This window comes from Struthio camelus, chromosome 12 (assembly GCF_040807025.1).
Source record: "Struthio camelus isolate bStrCam1 chromosome 12, bStrCam1.hap1, whole genome shotgun sequence".
In the NCBI taxonomy this organism is placed as follows: domain Eukaryota; kingdom Metazoa; phylum Chordata; class Aves; order Struthioniformes; family Struthionidae; genus Struthio; species Struthio camelus.
Window position 1 is genome coordinate 13456301 of NC_090953.1, and position 18597 is coordinate 13474897.

The 18597-nt window shown below is 37.7% G+C and overlaps 1 protein-coding gene across 1 annotated transcript in view; it reads left to right on the forward strand.

Annotated features, from left to right (window-relative positions):
* The window catches only part of MYEF2 (myelin expression factor 2), a 30744-nt gene continuing 12147 nt past the window's right edge, over positions 1-18597 (forward strand). Inside the window, exons 1-15 of the mRNA XM_068958267.1 lie at positions 1-310; positions 4848-5077; positions 6319-6371; positions 7676-7683; positions 7793-7886; positions 8754-8945; positions 9655-9808; positions 10265-10314; positions 10408-10471; positions 10677-10778; positions 10972-11022; positions 11097-11165; positions 11470-11568; positions 16152-16357; positions 16469-16520. Of these exons, the coding sequence (XP_068814368.1) occupies positions 84-310; positions 4848-5077; positions 6319-6371; positions 7676-7683; positions 7793-7886; positions 8754-8945; positions 9655-9808; positions 10265-10314; positions 10408-10471; positions 10677-10778; positions 10972-11022; positions 11097-11165; positions 11470-11568; positions 16152-16357; positions 16469-16520 (1651 nt within the window). The 5' untranslated portion in view covers positions 1-83. The remainder of the gene's footprint in view (positions 311-4847; positions 5078-6318; positions 6372-7675; positions 7684-7792; positions 7887-8753; positions 8946-9654; positions 9809-10264; positions 10315-10407; positions 10472-10676; positions 10779-10971; positions 11023-11096; positions 11166-11469; positions 11569-16151; positions 16358-16468; positions 16521-18597) is intronic.

Below are 18597 nucleotides of genomic sequence, written 5' to 3' on the forward strand. Positions count from 1 at the left end.
TGGCCGGGCCGGCGCGCTGAGGCCGGGGCGCTCCGGGCCCTTTTCAAACCCAGCGGCAGCGGGGGCAGCAGCCCGGCGGGGAAATGGCGGAGAACGACAAGCCGGAGGCTGCGGCGGCCGTGCCGCCGCCGCCGCGGGGCGCCGAGGATGCCGCCGCCAGCCAGCCGCCGCCGCAACAACAACAACAACAACAACAGCAACAACAACCGCCGCCGCCACAACAGCAGCCGCCACAACAACAACCGCCGCAGGACGAGGCGACGGCGACAGCCACCGAGAGCGGCGGGGGCAGCGCTAATGGCGTCAAAATGTGTGTGTAGGGCCGGGGGCGGTGGTGGGGGGCGGGGGGCGCGGGGGCCGCCTAGGCCGCGGCGGGAGCAGGCGGCCTGCCTTCTCCGCCCCCGCCGCGGCCGGGCTCCGCCCCCGCCGGGAGCCGGGCGGCGGGGCGTGTGGGCGGGCGGCGTGCCCGGGGGAGGTGTCTCGCGGCCCGGTGGGCGGCGGCGGGGGCCGCGGGCCGGGCGGACAGCAGGTGCTGCGGGGTCGGGGGGGGCGGGAGGCAGCCCGCAGACCCTGCGGCGGCTTCCGCTCGGCTGGTTCGCCGCCGGGTGCTGTGATGTGCCCCGGGTAGGCCGCCACTCACAGGATCCTGTGCCAAGAAGTGTTCGGGATTGTTTTTTTCCCCCCGTTGTTTACGCTTCCACTTCTTACTCTACTGGTGTGTTTTGTAAAGCGTTGTTATTAATCGTTGTTTACATGGGAATGGTGAGAAAGCCCTTTAGGCGCTTACTTAAAACACTGCATGCGCAAACTTTTTCTCTAAGTAGTACAGCTGTCTTATATGGATTATGTAAGCTATGCCTTATCTATAAGGAATTTATTGTGAGGGAGCCTGAAATGTTACCTCTCGGAAGAATTCAGTGAATGGCCTTTTAAAAGTTTTTGTTGTTCTTGATGTCAGGCTTCCAAGGTTCTCTGGCCGAACTAGGTTTTGGTCTCATGTTGCTGGAATTTCAGCTTCTCTTCTTATCTCATTCACATCTTGGAGGGAAAATATGTTTTGTGGCAGACTTACTATGGCAGTACCTCAAGGCTGTTGAGATCTGTGATGTTTTGACATGTTAGAAGCAGCTGAAGTCTGATACCGTTATGTTAAAAACACATACGGGATTAAGTTCTATATGGATCTGAAGGAATAAAGGCATATTTTATGCCTTTACTTGACTTCCTGTAAAATGCATATAGTTCGTATGTTGTAAATCTTACGTTAGGACAAGACGGCATCTTATTTTTTTCTGGGCTTGGCCCACAGCCTCCATGCTACACAAATTATAGTTTGTGTTTTCATATGAAGATTGTTACCCTTTCACATCTTCAAGGCACGTAGTATTTCACTGCCTTTTTGGGTTGTTACTGTTAAAACAATGACTTTATTTCTCTGTATCCCTACCTCTGTCATTACTTTTCTCTAGTAACTGAAGTAAATGAAAAATCCAAGCCGTTCTGTGTAATAGAAATCATAACCTTAAGTTTGAAAATAACGCAGACTTAGTGACAGGGTTTCAAATCTTATTCTTTCATTACAGTTGCCAATCCTCCCCAAAACAGCTATGCAAAGGATTAAGGTGTCAGTGTGGAGGTAAAATTTACTACCTAATTTTAGTAACCAGGTTTGTTTAACACCCGATTTAAATTGGATAGGAGTTTTGCTCTCAACTTGCACTTCCCTGAATTTGTTGTATTGAGCAACAGAACTGTTCAGCACAACAAAGATAAGCTGATGTATGTGCTTCAGAATCACACGTGCAGCTGTGGAATTTCTGTAATTCTCTCTTCACTGCTCTTACAGTTTTTAGGGCCCCTTGTGAGCAGAGAATTGTAGAAAAAATCACCTCTCCGTGGTTTTCAGAGTGATTTATCTTGTGCTTAACATTTTGGGGGCTTCTAGTTTTATGTTTATAAATGGAAGGTTTGCCTTTGATTTCCAAAACACTTTTGGAAGTTTAAAGCCATTATTTAGAAAGTTAAAATTCTTCATTTTAATCAGTGATTTAATCAGTGAGGATTTTTTTGGGGAGGGGGATAAGAAATCACTATAGACCTCTTTTTTCAACCCTAGAAATCTGCTAGTGGTTTTACAGGCAAATATTAAGACAGATTCCTGTATAAAATTATTAATTCATAAAAAAGATTAAAAGTAGAAATTACTATTGTTTTGAGGAAGGGCAATTCATAGTATTTTGAGGCTCTTAAGTGGTCTACAAGTGACTAAGGCAACATTACTTTGAATGTATTCTTCAATTGAAAGTATTATTCAGATGGGAGAGTAAGGGCTAGATCCACAAGAGGATTTTGACCACCTAGACAGTTTTTATTTGCTGAGGCTCTAACTGAAGTTCTTTAAGAAATAGTGCAGCTTAAATACAACTAGTTGAAAGAGTCCCTGTCTCCAGAGTGGTCACTGTCTGGATGGTTTTGGTAGATGATTTTGGTGAAAGATTTCTCTTTTTTTTCTTTTTCTTTTTTTTTTTTAATTCCCTAACTTCAGGAAAGCTTGTGGCTATGATGCTTGGACCGAGTGAAGCGTCGTCTTGTTTCCCAGATTTAAGAGTCTAATTTTCTTTAAAAATTAGAGTTTGTGCTGGATTCATCTCCTCTGTGCCTTCTACTGGCTAATACAGCCACCTGTAGATCCTGAGGATTTTATCTTTGGAGACCTAGCTTTTCCTGTGCATTACACTGAGCACCCGGGTGCTGCTTCATAATCCTTTAAACAGGAAAGAGCTTAAAAGGCTAATGGGAATTCATGGATCTAATCCGAAAACTTAAGGAAGAATTCAGATTTTGCTAGGGGTGTCAATGGACAGAAGTTCTGCATTCACAGATGGAACTGATCTGACTGGAAAACAGATACATTCTACCCTCTCTACTCCCTGTTCTCCCCCAATTCACCTCCAGTTATTTTTCGTCTGCATTGTTTCCCCCCACTATTTCACTTCATTATGCAGCCACACAACAGCTATATTGTCACAACAGACAGGATGGTATGGAGGAGGGATGATGCAGATGGAGCTTGGAGGATGCTTGAACGTGATAATGTGTTGTTGACTTTGAATATTTTAAATTTTACAGATACTTAACCCAGAGGAGTGTCCACACATATCTCAGTAGACAGTCCTGTTAATCCAATTGTAAACATACAGACCGTGAAGTTCATATCATATGAGTACTTTATAACTGGGGACAAAATCATGGGAGAAAAGTGATGTATTTAGTTATTTCTCCCTGAAAAGTGCCCAAGTCTGAGTAGATAACAAATTTAGCAACATGGAAGGTAATATGCACGTGCTCTGAGTGTAAGACTGCCACTCACTATTTTATTAATAACTTTGCAAAGAGAGCTGGAAATACTCATTTCAATAAATTAAAATCAACAATCTAGCCAGATACTGTAGTTGTAAAACTGAAATACTTCTTTTGGCTTATTTTACACCCAGATACATCCTGAAGTGTCAAAGCTAGCTAAAAACTTTAGGTTCCCTCAGCCTTCTGAAATATGGGAAAAATTGTGAAGATAGTAATGTAATTTAAGAAAGAGGGCTCACAATCAGTCTCTTTGACAGTCCTGTAGGACACTTGAATAGTTAGTTGTTCTAACTGAAGTGGTTAACGCTGACTTTTAAAAATTAAAGATTGTGTAGAAGTCCTTTTTAAGTTTCCCTTAATGTTGCAATGAGATTTGAAGGAGACATTGGTCTATATGTAAGTGGCATATGTTTAACAGATCACATTTATGTGGCTTTATCGCTGGAGCCTTTCAGTTCAGTGGTTCAGCTCTCTTAAAGTAGCAAGTCAGGCCCCTTGATCCTCTGTTAGCATACTAAATCACCTTTTGATAGTAACCCTTTCAAGAGTGCTGAAGAGATTTGGCTTCTGTTTTGGATGTTTCATCTAATTCTGCTCAAAGAATATGATTTTATTAAAGTTGAGAAATGGGATGCTTTAAAAAAACGTTCTGGCATTTTTCGTGTAAACATAAATATATTTTGAAAGAAAAACTGCTGTTCTTTCTAAATTTTTGAAAGATCAAGGACCAGAATTTTTTTTGTTTATTTTTAGTGGATAATACATGATGACTTCATTAGCCAGAGATGCAGAGTGTGTCTTACTAGACCTATTTCCTATGCATTTGGCATATTTTCAAATTACAGCTTTGTTAACCAATAAAAACAAATGTGCATTTGTGCTGCTTAATTGAATTTTAATTTCTGTCTAAAAGTGGTCTGGCACAAATTATGAATAAAAATTATTTATGTGGTAAACAAAATGTAATTTGCCTATTAGAGTTAACTTTTATATATTTATTATGTTGAATGAAATATACCAAGCTCTTCTGTGAATTAGACTGTTTCAGCTCTCACTTCTGTGGTGAATATTGTGCAACTTAGCCAAGTCTAATGTGAAAGCTATTGAAGCACCAAAGTATGGCTGTCATGGCTTATTTTTCAGCTGAAATGTGCCAGTGGTATTTTAATGTTCATAGTAGTTTCATAATATTGTCTTGCTGAATCTTGATAGGCGTAACAGGAGTCGAATGTAACTGAAGCATTGAGATATGATGTCTGTAATTACAGTATTGAATAAATCTTTTATGTCACCCATTTTTTTTCCAAATACAGCACCATGTTTTGAAATAAGACTGGTAAAAATGAAATAACTTCTCCCAATTTGAAAAGCAGGATTTGGCATTGTGGGAGTTCTAATAACATAGGAAGTATAGAGCCTAGTGTAATAGTCTAATTATCCAATGCGAAACTAATTTTTTTTTTTTGGGGGGGGGGGAAATGTAGGGATAATGATGAGACAGCAAAAGAAGAGAAAGCACCTGTGAAAGAGAAGCATGTTCCAAAACCGAAGGCAATCCCTTCTCTTGGAAACAAGAATAGATTCCATCCCTATTCAAAGGACAAGAACGTGGGCACTGGAGAGAAGAAGACTATTAATCGTAGTAGAGTTTTCATTAGCAACATCCCGTATGACATGAAATGGCAAGCTATTAAAGATCTTATGAGAGAGAAAGGTAACTTATTCCTGATAATGCCCTTTATTATAGAAAGGGGAAGAACTTGCATACGTGTGTGTGTGTATATATATATATATATATGTCCTTTCAGCCACACAGATTTGTTTTCTATTTATTTATTTATTTATTTATTTTTGGGCCTTTACTTGGTACATCTATCTTCCTTCCCCCTCTTTCATCTGAGACAATTGCATTGCAGGATAGGATGGGTAAATGAAGTGTTTACGATCTTCTGCCATTCTAGTGTGACAGTAGAGAGTATATGCATGACTTTTTAAAGGGACTGTGTTTTGTCTAGTTGTAGTCTTTGTAGTTTTTTTTTTTAAGGGCTATTGTATTTAAGCAACACATATAGTGTGTTAACATATGAATAATATAGGATGTCTTTCAAAAGTTGTTTTGTATTTCTTTGGTGGAATCTGGCTGTGGAATTAACTTTTGTCTGCATTGTCACTACTGCCATGACTGCTTGTCTGGAGACTTATATTAAAAGCTTGTTACTATTGTTGCAGTTCTGAGAGAGTAATCTTAATACCCCAAAGTTCATATTTTTAAGTTTGGGGAAAGTAATCCTAATATAAGAATTCCATAAAAAGTTAGTCCTATATTTTTCTCGAATATATTGATTCTTCAAAAGTAATGCAAAGCACACTTGGATTCTAGGCTGTGAAAAATGCCAAAAAACCCTTTTGTCACTGCTGGTGTATCTGTTGTAAGGTGACATGACTATTTGATTGGTTTATTTACTGAAACTTCCTACTTTAGAAAAGTGAGTGGCTTGCTGTGAAATATTTGCTGTGTAAATTTGGTTATTCTTGAAGGCAAACTTATGATTGAAGACACTGAGGTAGAAAGTCACCTTAAAACAGGTGTTGTGAGTAGGATGATAAATGTAACACTTTTCAGTGAACGTTGACGTTTCTTTTGTTAGGTTAAGGGACTGTGTGTATTTCTGAATTTGTTCACCAACTATATCATACTGGCCAAAATATGATCTGTAGTATGAATTAGGTTAAATATAGTTGTTTGTCTTTAGTTTTTGAGAATGTGGCTGCTGAATATTTCTGAAAATTAGCTAAATTTTATAGCCATTGACAGGAGGTATGTTGGTCTGGTTTTGATTGTTGGTGAATAATAGGTGCTTCTCTGTAGAGTTGTGCACAGGGGCACAGTAAAGAAAGATACTGGTGTTTAAATGCATTGTCTCTTGGTATTTTCCCTTTGTATGTCTTATGTAGTTGGTGAGGTTACATACGTGGAGCTGTTTAAGGATGCTGAAGGAAAATCAAGGGTAAGTGCCGTGGGCAACAATCTGCTAGAGGTTTAAAAGTTCCTCAGCAGTTTTATTTTTGTATAATACCTGTACCAGTTATTGGAAAGTAAGTTTCATTTTTTTATACTGATTTTCATTATGATAGCCTTGAGGGTTTTGTATTAGAATTAGTGTGACACTTTCATGCAACTCAAACTAGCTGGCTGTAAAGGACAATACTTTGTAAACGTTAACAAATGGCATTTACTTAATTCTTCTTTTTAGCCAACATGTTTATTTTGTTACAAATCTGTTTCATATAAAGGATGTTCAATAAACCACTGATTAGATTTAAATTTTGTTAGGGTAGTACTCTCTTCTTGAGGCAAGTAAGTATAAAAATTTTAGTTAAGAATATACTATCTGAAGTGCCTGATTTGACAGCTTTGCAGGGTTGGAACTCTGAACACTGGATTAATTGCTTTTTTTTTCCTTCTTTTCTTAAACTAAATGGATGGAGACGGTTGGTAGCCAATGGAGTGCCAGCAATGAGGCACTAAGAGTGAAGATTGGTTAAAGCTCCTTTGTCTTCTTAAAAATAGTCAAAAGTTTGGCCGATGGCAGCTCGAACCTGCAGTGAGAACGTGAGAATGCAGGTTTGAGTCTTAACTGAAGCTGTAACAATTGTTGTAAATGACTCTCCTCAATGCTTGTTAAAACTAAAACCTGCTTTCAGTTTTGCTTTACTTAAAGCAGTCCTAAACTCTTTGCTTTATTGGAGGGATTTTGGTGCAGTCAAAGTTATATTCTTACAAAGTAATCTGTCAAATATGCTAGCAGTACTGAAGAGGTATGCAGACTCCTTGCTCATCGTACTGGTGTATATGATGTATGTGGATTTGAATACTGTAGTCACTGGTCAGCTCTAATGACACAATGAGTGTCTTGATCAGTTTTTGGTTATGTTGTGGGTTTTTTTTCCTGTCCCTGTCCCCTTCCTCTCTCCTCCCTCCCCTCCCCCCCCCCGGTTGTCCTTACATGGATCTGTGTGGCACTTTTCTGTTGTCCAATTCTGGCTTGGCTCAAAGACAATAAAATGTAATATAATGTAGTCTCTTGCATTTCAATGGTATGTATATTAAAAGAATAGGAGAAATTCAGCTTGGCTACATGTAAAGAACATGTATTGTGAATTCTGAAGCTGAAAATAACTTGGTGAATAGTTACTTAACAGTGAACTGGGATCTTTAACTGGAATCTTAAATACTCTATTATATGTGCTGACTGACTTTTTTTTTTTTTTTTTTCTCTTTACATATGATGACAAATCATCGTGGATGTAGGGTTGTGGGTAAGTTTATTTTTCTATGTGTATAGAGACACATTACTATCCAAATATTCTGTTAATTTTTACATTTTAAACTTTGTTTTAATGCTCCAAATATTTTGTTCCCCCTAAGTGTGGTTGAATTCAAAGATGAAGAATTTGTTAAGAAAGCATTAGAGACTATGAACAAATATGATCTTAGTGGAAGACCCCTGAATATTAAAGAGGTATGAATATTGCTGCTGTTCTTAAATTGAAGTAGTGAAGACACTCTAAATACTGGAATGACAATGTTGTGTTTCTGAGTGTCTCATTTGTGTAATTTCCAGTTTAATTATTTTTATGATATTTTCTTAATGGGCTAAAGTGCCTGCTGGCTTGTAGAAAGTCTTGATACTATGTCAAGTGAACTGACAAAAATACTGTATCTTAAGGTCAAAATAATCAAACGCTATCTTTCTTTAAAACATTCTATTCTTTAACCTCATACTCTTACCTGAGTGGTGTCTGCTGCTGTTACGTTCGGATTATTTACTTGTTTCAAAATTTGATTTTGGGCAGAACAAGCTTAGTATCAGAATATTAAATACTTTAAAAAAGGGGGTTGGGAGTAGGGTACTTGTGTGGATTGGGAAGTGAAATTACTGTCAACATTTTTATTGTAGTGTTGTAGCATATAATGGTGTCTGATGCAGTTCTTTATGTCCATTTATAACTTTAATAATGATATTAACACGTCAGAGAAAACTTAATTAAATTAATTCAGTTCTTGGAAGAAGGTACTAGACTGACAGTCCTTTAGATTGAAATCTTTTCTACTTGTCCATAGGCTAGGTACAGCATGTGAAGTGGCAGTGCACGCTTCCTCAACAAGTGCTTTGCCAATATGCCTCAACCCTCATCTGAAAGGACCCACCTCTAGAGGTGAGGGAATTAGGTCTCCATGCTAATACAGTTCTTGATCCCTCTGACATGGACAAGGATACTAGTTGATAATTTTGATGGGTTTATGTAGAATTTCAAATAGTACCTTTTTTTGGTTACCAGTCCTGCTATTGATGATTAAGCTAGCTTTATTTTTGCACGTGTTGCAGGATCCTGATGGCGAACATGCTCGTAGGGCACTACATCGTGTAGGAGGACAGTTTCCAGGAGGACATGGACCTGATATGACACCTGGATTAATGAATTTACCACCTTCTATTCTCAATAATCCAAACATTCCTCCTGAGGTTATCAGTAACTTGCAGGCAGGCAGGCTTGGGTCTACTATTTTTGTTGCTAATGTAAGTTTTAAGTATCAATTTTAAAACTGTGGTATTTGATTTTCCTGACAATATATATTCCTGCATAATTCCGTTTTAATATGAAGAGGAAATGAGAAGCGTTAGTTCACAATTAGTGTATTCGGCTGAAAAACAGGATATATAGACAGCTTTTGGATGTGAAAGATACGTTAAACTCTCAAAATTGACATACATTTTTAATTGTTGTATAAAATATTTTGATCAACAGATGATTGCACATCTTTTCACTATGTATTTACAGCTCTATTTCTTTGTTATACTGTTTTTAAATTCAATATACACTTCAGGTTATTTTGCTGATTACTTTAGATTAACTTAGTTATATTTGATGGGGATGCTCACTTCATTGGTTCTTTATATGCACAAATTTAAGAAATAGACTATAATGTACCTAACGGGGGACACATTGGGTACAGCTGTTCTTGAAAAGAACCTGTCCTTCTCTCAATTTTAGTATGTTAATTCAAGAAGTAAAATAGATATGCGTAGTATAAATTGTTGTTTTTAACTAAGTTAAAGTTTTTGTTCGGCTTGGTTACAGTGTGTGCATGTTATAAAATTGTAGCAATTTATGAATATCAAGCATTTTGGGAACCTGAAGAGTTACTACAAGATAGAAAATCTCTTTGAAATTTAATGGCGGAACAGAAATGTGCACTAAAAGTATGCATGTATTTTTATGTGTAAGCTTGACTTCAAAGTTGGCTGGAAGAAACTAAAGGAGGTATTCAGCATTGCCGGAACAGTAAAACGTGCAGATATCAAAGAAGACAAAGATGGCAAGAGTCGAGGAATGGGAACAGTTACATTTGAACAAGCAATTGAAGCTGTTCAAGCAATATGTATCCTTGATTTTGAAAAAATAGTTGGTCATACATGGATTAACCTTGGTTTAATGGCTTTTAATAGTGTAGTTTTACAGGTGGTGCGTATTTGCATTGTAGCTGCTATATGGGGACAAGTATAATATTTTTCAGATTTTTTTATTAGTTACTGAATTTACTGCTAAAGTCTAAAAAGGTGTTTCTGATAACGTTGAACAAGCTTAAAATATGGAACATGACAGCTTGTTTCATACATGTCATGTTCCTTATAGTTTATATAATCTTGTCTACCACAGCTTTAAGTCACTGGTAAGAGTAAGCTTTTAAAGTGAAACGTAGTGACTTTTGGCATTTTACAGATTAGACGATTTAAGATAGGGCTGCTAGAAGTTGTGGGAGAAATGCATTTCTACAATGATTTATCTAAAATGAGTTGTCTTTTGCAGTTAAATTCCTTGACTTGCATTTCTTCAGCTATGTTCAATGGACAGTTCTTGTTTGATAGACCCATGCATGTCAAAATGGTAAGTTGTTTACATTTATTTCTATGTTACATATCTCTGCTAAAACATTGAAAGGATTTTAGCATAATATCCTTGCTCTTTTTTTTTAATCAGGATGACAAATCAATTCCTCATGAAGACTTCCGTGTTGCAGATAGCAAAACTCCACAGTTACCTCGTGAGTATAGATTCTTTTCCCTTTTGGGTAGGGTGGGGGGAGAGGTGTGTTTCTCCCCCTCTATAACAGTAAAGTGCAAGGGGGGATGGAGTCTTGGAACAGTTTTGGTACTACTTTGTGTTTACTTGTATGAATAGCTGTGTGGTCTCCTTATGATACAGAAGTTCTTCTTTTTCTGATGATACTTACTTTGACTTTTTTCAAGGTGGTCTTGGTGGCATTGGTATGGGACTTGGACCAGGTGGACAGCCCATCAGTGCAACACAATTGAGCATGGGTGGTGGAATGGGCAGTATGGGTCCAGGAGGTAAATCTGTGTTCTTAGTTTCTAAGTTACAGAACTTTAAGTTATAATTGTTTCTGTGTTTGGAGGAATGATACACTCCTATCAAAGCATGTCTTGTGTAGTGTGCCTTTGAAATGTTAACCATCTCTGCATTTATTAAATCTAGCAGGAACTTAACTATCTTCTAAATGGTTTTTGTCTTCTTGTTTTAAAGGTATGGGAATGGATGGTCCAGGATTTGGTGGAATGAGCAGAATAGGAGGCGGTATGTGCAGTGAAGTTCTCTGTATTAAGTGGGTTTTTAGTATTATATAGAAAACACTTTTCCTTATTACACAGGGCTTGTTGGCTTTGGTGGAATGGAAGGAATGGCTAACATGGGAGGATTTGGAGTCAGCCGAATGGGAGGTAGGTGAACATTGTTCCTATTCACTTCTTACTGCTAATCTATGAGCCTTATCAGAACCCCTTGCCCTTTATAGGGATGGGTAATGTAGATGATGTCAGAGGAAACATGGGTGGTGGCATGAGTGGTGACATAAAAGCTGGCATGGGAGTATGGCAGCTGGCATGGGAGGTATTAGTAAGTGCCTCTGACTTGTGCTTTAAACTCGCTTCTCTTTCAGCAAGTAGCTGTGAAACAAGTGTCTTGTGAACATCAGCTTAAATATACCTAACAGACTATTTTCCTTTTGTGCTCTGTTCCCTACAGAAATGTTCCGTGGGGGAATGGGAGGAAATATGGACAGAGATTTTGGGCGTAGTGACATGGCATTGAACCGTGGTTTCGGAGATTCTTTTGGAAGGATGGGTATGAAAACTATTAAATTTCCTGTGGCAGATCGCAACGTAATATTGGAAGAGCTTTACTAGGAGACAAACCAAGAAGACCCCTAGTTTCATTTGGTTATCTTTCCCTATCCCTTTCCTCTCCGTACTATAAGGATGTAATCGGAATGTTTATTACCCCCATCTCTGAAGATGGGGGTTAAAGTGTGTTGTTTTTCTTTCTCTGTAAAATAGCGATTTGAATGAAGTATTTAGCTTCATACGGTTAACTTTATCAGATTTTGCATAGTTTGGGTATTAAAGCGTACTTTTGGGAATCCTGAACAAGCTGTCCATGTATTAAGCTTGTAACTTGCGGGAGCCTGCTTTTGCAAAGGCATGCTAGAAAAATTGTTCTTATTGCAAATCAGGTAGTAAAGGATGGGAATGGTAAATTCTGGTGCCCGCTAGATATTTTTCCCCTGTCCTTTTTATTTTGCAGATGCGAGATTCTTCCTACTTTTTCTCATGCAACTCAGAATGGGTTTTATTGACCTCTTCTGAAGCTGGGCTAGCTTTGTTTAGTTTATGGATGATGTGTTGTTGACTAAATTTCATTTTGCTATTTTTGGGTCCCTTCAAAAAAGACACTCTTCTGTCTGAATAGAGCGTAAGAGGCCTGGAAGTGCCCGGGCATAGAGCCTTCTTGTGGTTTGTTACTCTACTCTTACCAGGATGAATGCATTAGAGAAAGGCGTTTTCTTTGTTTTCTTGTTTGTTTTGTTTTTCCATTTCCTCTCCCCCCTCCTTTAGTTCCTCACTACAAAAGCAGAGAGCTGTAATTAGAATGTGAGGTTCATCTACTTTAAAAAAAGTTGAACTCTTTGTTTTTTTTATTTTTTAGCTTTTGCTATGACTTATCCTAATTTAAAAAAAAAAACTCTTGTGTGCTTCTTCTCAAACACCTGCAACTGTGCAGAAGTGGTGAAAATGTAGTACAGTTGCTAGATCAGTTAGTATTAATGTCATAGAAATCAAGGATATGCTTTCACTGTTCTTGCAACATAGTATAAGCATCTCATCTGTTTCTTGATGAAAATCTAAAGTCACTTTAGTTATAAATGCTCGTGCAAGCTATAGACCTCTAAGTCTTCTAGCGACACACAGGTCATACTGAGACTGGTATTGAAAGGCATAAACATAGTCACTGTGAAAAACTGGATATGCTGAATCATTCATTTTGTAGATCTGAGTCTGAGCAAGCTTCAGCTTACAACTTCTCAGCAATCTTGCATACTGCTATGTTTGGAAATAGTTCTTTTGGGGCTGTGCAACTTTATGGATTGTAGAGAACAAACATAAGAGTTTTCCAATTTATCTGTAATTAGTGAATGGAAATTTTAAGTTTTTAAACACAACAGTTAACAAATGCCATGTTTAGTCAGGGAAGACCTGTGCTCCCATCTCAGTATTTAGGTTAATGACATCTTAGTAAAGGAGAGTGTTAAGAGTGCATTCAGCTTCAGCTCTCTGCCGGTTTCAGGGAGGGCAACGTAAGACAGCGTTTGATTGGGCTATGGCCTCAATTAATAAAAATGAGGGTGTTTAATTTGCAGCAGAATCTTTGGAACTCTTTATTTAAACCGCTAAAACTCTGAAATATTCAGAAATCAAAGTTTGTTTCCTGGTGGATCTCTGAGCTCAGTCTTTCTCATTTGTAAAAAGCCAGCTGGCAAAAATGACAGGGAGAGGATGTTTCAGAAACTGCTGAATGTTTGCTTGGTAGGATTACCTGAGGTTTTTTCTTACTTTTATTGCATCTTAGACGCTGTTATCGGTGTGTGTGTGTATATAATATATATCTTTCTTTTAAAAGAGAGTGGGTAAACAACTGAATTTTTCTTTTTTATCTCTGGAAAAGTAGGATTCCCCTCCCCCAACCCCATTTAGACGGGGAAATACAGTCCTGTTGGCAGCAAACTCAAAGTTTGGCTCGGTGTTTCAGTGCAAGACCCTAATGAATAAGTGTTAAGAGCTTGCTCATAATAAACTGTTGGCTGAAGTACTGGGAATAATTCTGCTGGTGCTGAACAACCATAGCCTCTTGAACAGGTTAGTCTGTTTTTTGAGGTCTGGGTATTGCTATGACAGCATCTTGTCTGAAGAAGGCAAATGTTCTTTTCACACGAGACTGGCAGAGAATAATTGTTGTTTTTCTGAACTGTATGGAGAAAACAAATATGGTGGAAGTCTGGTCGTGTGGAAAATAAATCTCTATGAGAAGCAATCCTTTTTAAATATTGAAAGACTAGTGTATAGCCTAAAGAAGCCAGTTATTAATCTATTTTGGCATAAGTGAAAACTGAGCTGTTCCTCTTAAGGATGAAAATCAAGCAAGATAATGTAGTAGTTGAGTTCTAGACTTATCTGTAAATTACTGCTTCCTTTGATATAGGTTAATAGCAGGGATTACATTACCTATAGTCTGAGAATTTTGCCCATTATTGTAAGAACCTATCTTTTGTCAGTCCAGAACTGCTGTTACACCTCTTCTGTTGTTAGAGTGCTCTTTTTTTTTTTTTTTTTTTTAATAGAGGCTAGGTTAATTGGAATGAATTTTGCCTATTTTTTTTCTCTAGAGCAAGTGGATATGCTTGTTACAGATTCTGTACAGGCCTTGTTCTGTTCTGCCCTCACAGAAATGTAGTTTCTACAATTGTAGAAGCTCCCTTGGGATATTTTTTCTGAACCTTAGCACTTCCATGAAAGGGTTAGTGTGTGTTTTTTTTTTTTTTTTTTAATTATTTCTTTTAATCCACACTCTCGAATCATTGTCTGTGATACCATTCTGGAGGTTCCATGCTCCTGTGAGGCAGCCTTTAATAAGCATCTCTTCTCTTCCGTTTTCCTTTTCCCTACTAAACTCTACTGACTCTATATATTCGGTACTGAAGGAAATACAGAGAGCTACTCCTATCTTTTGCACTGGTCTCTTTAAAATGAGGGAAACTAGGGCATTTCTAGCTGATGAAGTACAAATAAGATCAACCCTTCAACCTTGAGAATGAGGTTGTTCTTCCCAAAGTGGGAAATGGCTTATTTAAAGTTGTCTGTGCTGCTGGCAGATGATCAGAGGAGAGAAAGTTGTAGCTGGAAAGAACATTGGAGTAGCTTAAAACCTGTTATAGAGAAGGAGGAACTAGTTTTTCTTACTGGATGCTTCCTACCTTGTTTGAAGAATAAAGTAAGGCACAGGTGAAAGTGTTCCATAGAAAAAAAAATTGTCAGATAACATTGAGATCAGTGCTCTTAACCAGTGTGTGCTTTGTTGTTGTTTTATTATTTTTTTTCTGTTTAGGTGATGCAATGGTTGATGTTTTTGCAGGAGGAATGGGAGCATCTAGCATGGGCCCAGTGAGATCTGGAATGAGTAGGTTGACTTGTTCCAATAGAATGTAAATGTGTAGGTAATGTGATGATACAGTGAACCTGTACATGGAGGACTTTGTTCTGGTGTACCGTCTTGTCAGTGATGAAAGAAGTAGAATTCTGTCTCTTGTGACTGCAAGTCTGACAGTTTATGAAGCTGTTTTGTGAGGTAAAAGATCAGAGGAAAATGCATTAATACAGTCTTTCCCTTAATCTTAGCTTTGAAATGATTTGGACATCTGTTGTCCTTTATGTTGAAGAAGTATTTCAAGTTAACTTGTGTTCCAGGAAAAAAGGCAGGTTTATTTGCGTGAACTTCATAAAGCAGAACTTATTTGTTTCAATGATGAGAAATTATTGACGTATGCAATGAGAGCTTGAGTTTCAGGTTATTGCTCAGTTTAATTTTGTGCAAAGCTCCAGTACTGAGTTTGACATGGCAAACGTTTGAATTCTTCAAGCTAGAGCAGATGAGAAACTAAGAGCTTGCTAGTGGCTATCTTAAGAGGCATACTGCTTAAGATCCCTCATGGATGGTCTTGGTAGTTTTGCCTTGCATTGAAAGCTTTTTAGGTTCATAATTAAAAAATAATGGGTTATTTGAATGCTATTAATCTTGTTTTTTATGTATTAATATATTGCATGTATTGAAGGAAAGTCTCTGCTATTCACAGTAGCATCTCTTCTTTGCAGAGTATGCTTTCTTTAGAAGACTGTGGTTATGTTAAGTGTGGGCATAGCTGCATTCAGTAAAGCTGAACGTTTATTTTGCTTCCTGCATTCACAGTGATATATATGGTCGTTATCTATTTCTTGGTATTTCCATGGTTATTTACTTAATCTGTTTTTGGTGTGATGTATAAGATTTTTGTTAAAGAAACTGGACAGCCTTTAAGTCTCAATTTCTTACCTGTGGTGTTCAACATTTACTATGCTAGATGGTAAGACTAACAGCTTGATGCAGTTTGGTTTTTATTTTTATTTTAGAATTGACACTTTGTAAATTCTAACACTGTTAAATTATTAGGCATGTTACTGCATGAATCACTGCATGTATGAAGTCACGCTCTGTATGGCATCAGTTTTATTAAGATTGTTTTTTTTCTCCTGACAAAATAAGTTTTAACTTTTACAATGTATTTGTGTACTTAAATTAACTTTTTTTTTTTTTTCCTCTCCTTTTCTTTCTCTGTGTAGGTGGTGGAATGGGTGGTATGAGCGGTATGCCTGGCGGAATGGGAATGGGGATGGATCGGATGAGTTCTGGTTTTGAGCGAATAGGACCAGCTATGGGTGGAGGCCTGGACAGGAACATCGATATGGATCGAGGATTTGTGGCTGGCCCAATGGGAGGCATGAGAGAGAGATTAGGCTCTAAAGGCAACCAGATATTTGTCAGAAATGTAAGCGTTTGGATACATAGAAACCAGTAGCTTATTTTGTGTGCATGTTTGATTACATGCTTTTCCTCTCTATGTAATATTTAATGTTATTAATACCCCTTTTTATTCTAGCTTCCTTTTGACTTGACTTGGCAGAAGCTAAAGGAGAAATTCAGTCAATGTGGTATGTATGTGAATCTCATCTCTGCTAAGCTCCACTAACTTCATGGTCTACATGATGTGTATTAGACAAGGGCAATAGGATGAGGTTGTTGCCTTATCCTAAAGAAGAGTCTGGCCAGCCTAATCTTTCTTGCTTTCCTGAGAATTATTTATATAATTTTTAAGCATGTCTTAGACGTGATTCTACAACACGAGGCCAAGGTACAATATGACTTATCTTGGCTCTGAGTGCTCAGCTGTTATAAACTTTAATCCATTCCATTAATAAAATCTCGCTTTGAGGTGTTTTTTTGTTTGTTTGTTTTTTGTTTTTTGTTTTTTTTTTGAAGCAGGTATTATGTATACTTTGGCTGATACATTGTCTATAACAAAGCACTTATTTTGAGATGAATGCCTGCAGGGGTATGGGCCTCATCAAGGTTAGGCATCCCTTGCAGAAAGGGCACTGCATTGAGGCAGTTAGTAGTTTTGCCAAAATGGCAAATATATTTTTATGAAGGTAAACGATCCTGATTAGCATATTTGCAGGCTGTAATGCTTGCTTTTTCCTTAAAAAATAAAAGCCCTTTTTATGTAAGATACAAGATTTCTTGAATATCCAGTAGTTCTCTAATTTAGAAAAACTTTGTCTTTCTACAGAACTGAATGAGAAGTTAAGCTTGGATGTAGAAATAAATGACTGTTTTCTTCTTTTCAAAACTCACTTTCAGAATGGAAAGCTTTAACTGGCTTACAGGACAGCTTTGTTTATTTTGGAAAGACAGGAAAGAGAAATAATTTAAAACATAGTACTGATATCTGATAGCGAAGACAGTCTTCACACAGCCATTTGCAGATTTGGTATAAGTTAGAACTTGCAGTTGAACTACACTGGCTTTCAGGTGTTCAAATGTTTTGTAGCTGGAGGGGCTCAAAGTATGCATGCATTCAAGCACTCGAAGCTTTTGTTGCTGAATTACAGCCAAATCTAGTGCACCATCTTTTCAGAGTGGAAATTTCCCCTTTTACTGCCTTCAGGGCTATGTTGCTGTTGATGTAATTCCTGGGAGTTTCAGGTCCATATCCTGATCTCATGCTAAGGATTCCACTTGAGTCAAGCACTGCATAAACCCTATTTTCCCCCCCTCGCCCCCCCCAGTAAAAGTCTGGCTACTAATTCATTTTCAGTATTTAAACTCATGGTTATCTAATCTTGATTAACAAGCTCACTGTGAAACCAACAAGACATTGTTCATCTTTGATTTTGCTTCAGAAATCTTCATAAGTTATTCTGCCTGTTCTTTTTCCCTGCCTTCCACCTTCTCCCTTAATATGGATAGACATGTGAAAATAAACATCTTTATTCAGAGCTATTAAACAGTTCTTTGCCATTTTTTGGCTAAAAAGTATTTAAAATACTTTCTTAAAGAAGTACAACTGCTTGTGCAAATACAGTTGTAGCATCAAGTGATTTTATGTTCAATATCTGCATTTTTGTAAAGTTATGGATATCTTGTTAACCCCAAGTTTTTCATAATATACTTACATTTATAATGAGGGGTTATTGTTTTCTAGAAATAGATATAGCTACATAGGCTACACAGTTTAAATTGTATAGACAGCCTTTGGAGTCCAGATTTTTTTTAATTATCAGCAACTAACAGAGGTAGTAATTATGTTAAATAATTCTTAATAACAACCACAAATATAAGTAACAGATTGTTTTCATGTCAGTATCATAATGGACTATAAAGAATATCTCTCCATATGTTCAATTTCTTTCAGTGAATGGCCAATCTTCTATTATTTGACTTTTAAACTGTATGTATTCTAGGGAGACTTCCATGTTCTTACTAGCCTGTTAGGGCGTGGGGTGGTGTGCTACAAAGTGTCTTCAGTAAAAAGTCATTAGCTCCAAGCACTGAATGTTCTCTGAGATTTGAAGGTGTCTGTATGAAAATGTTGTGTCATGAGTAAGTAGTGTCCATCCCTGAGAGAACAGAGAAGGAATTGGACTTTGCCTGCTACTTCTCCCCCACGCTTCAATGGTAACTTTACTATTTTTCAGTCTGTAACCTTGGTGTGCAACTTCCTGACAA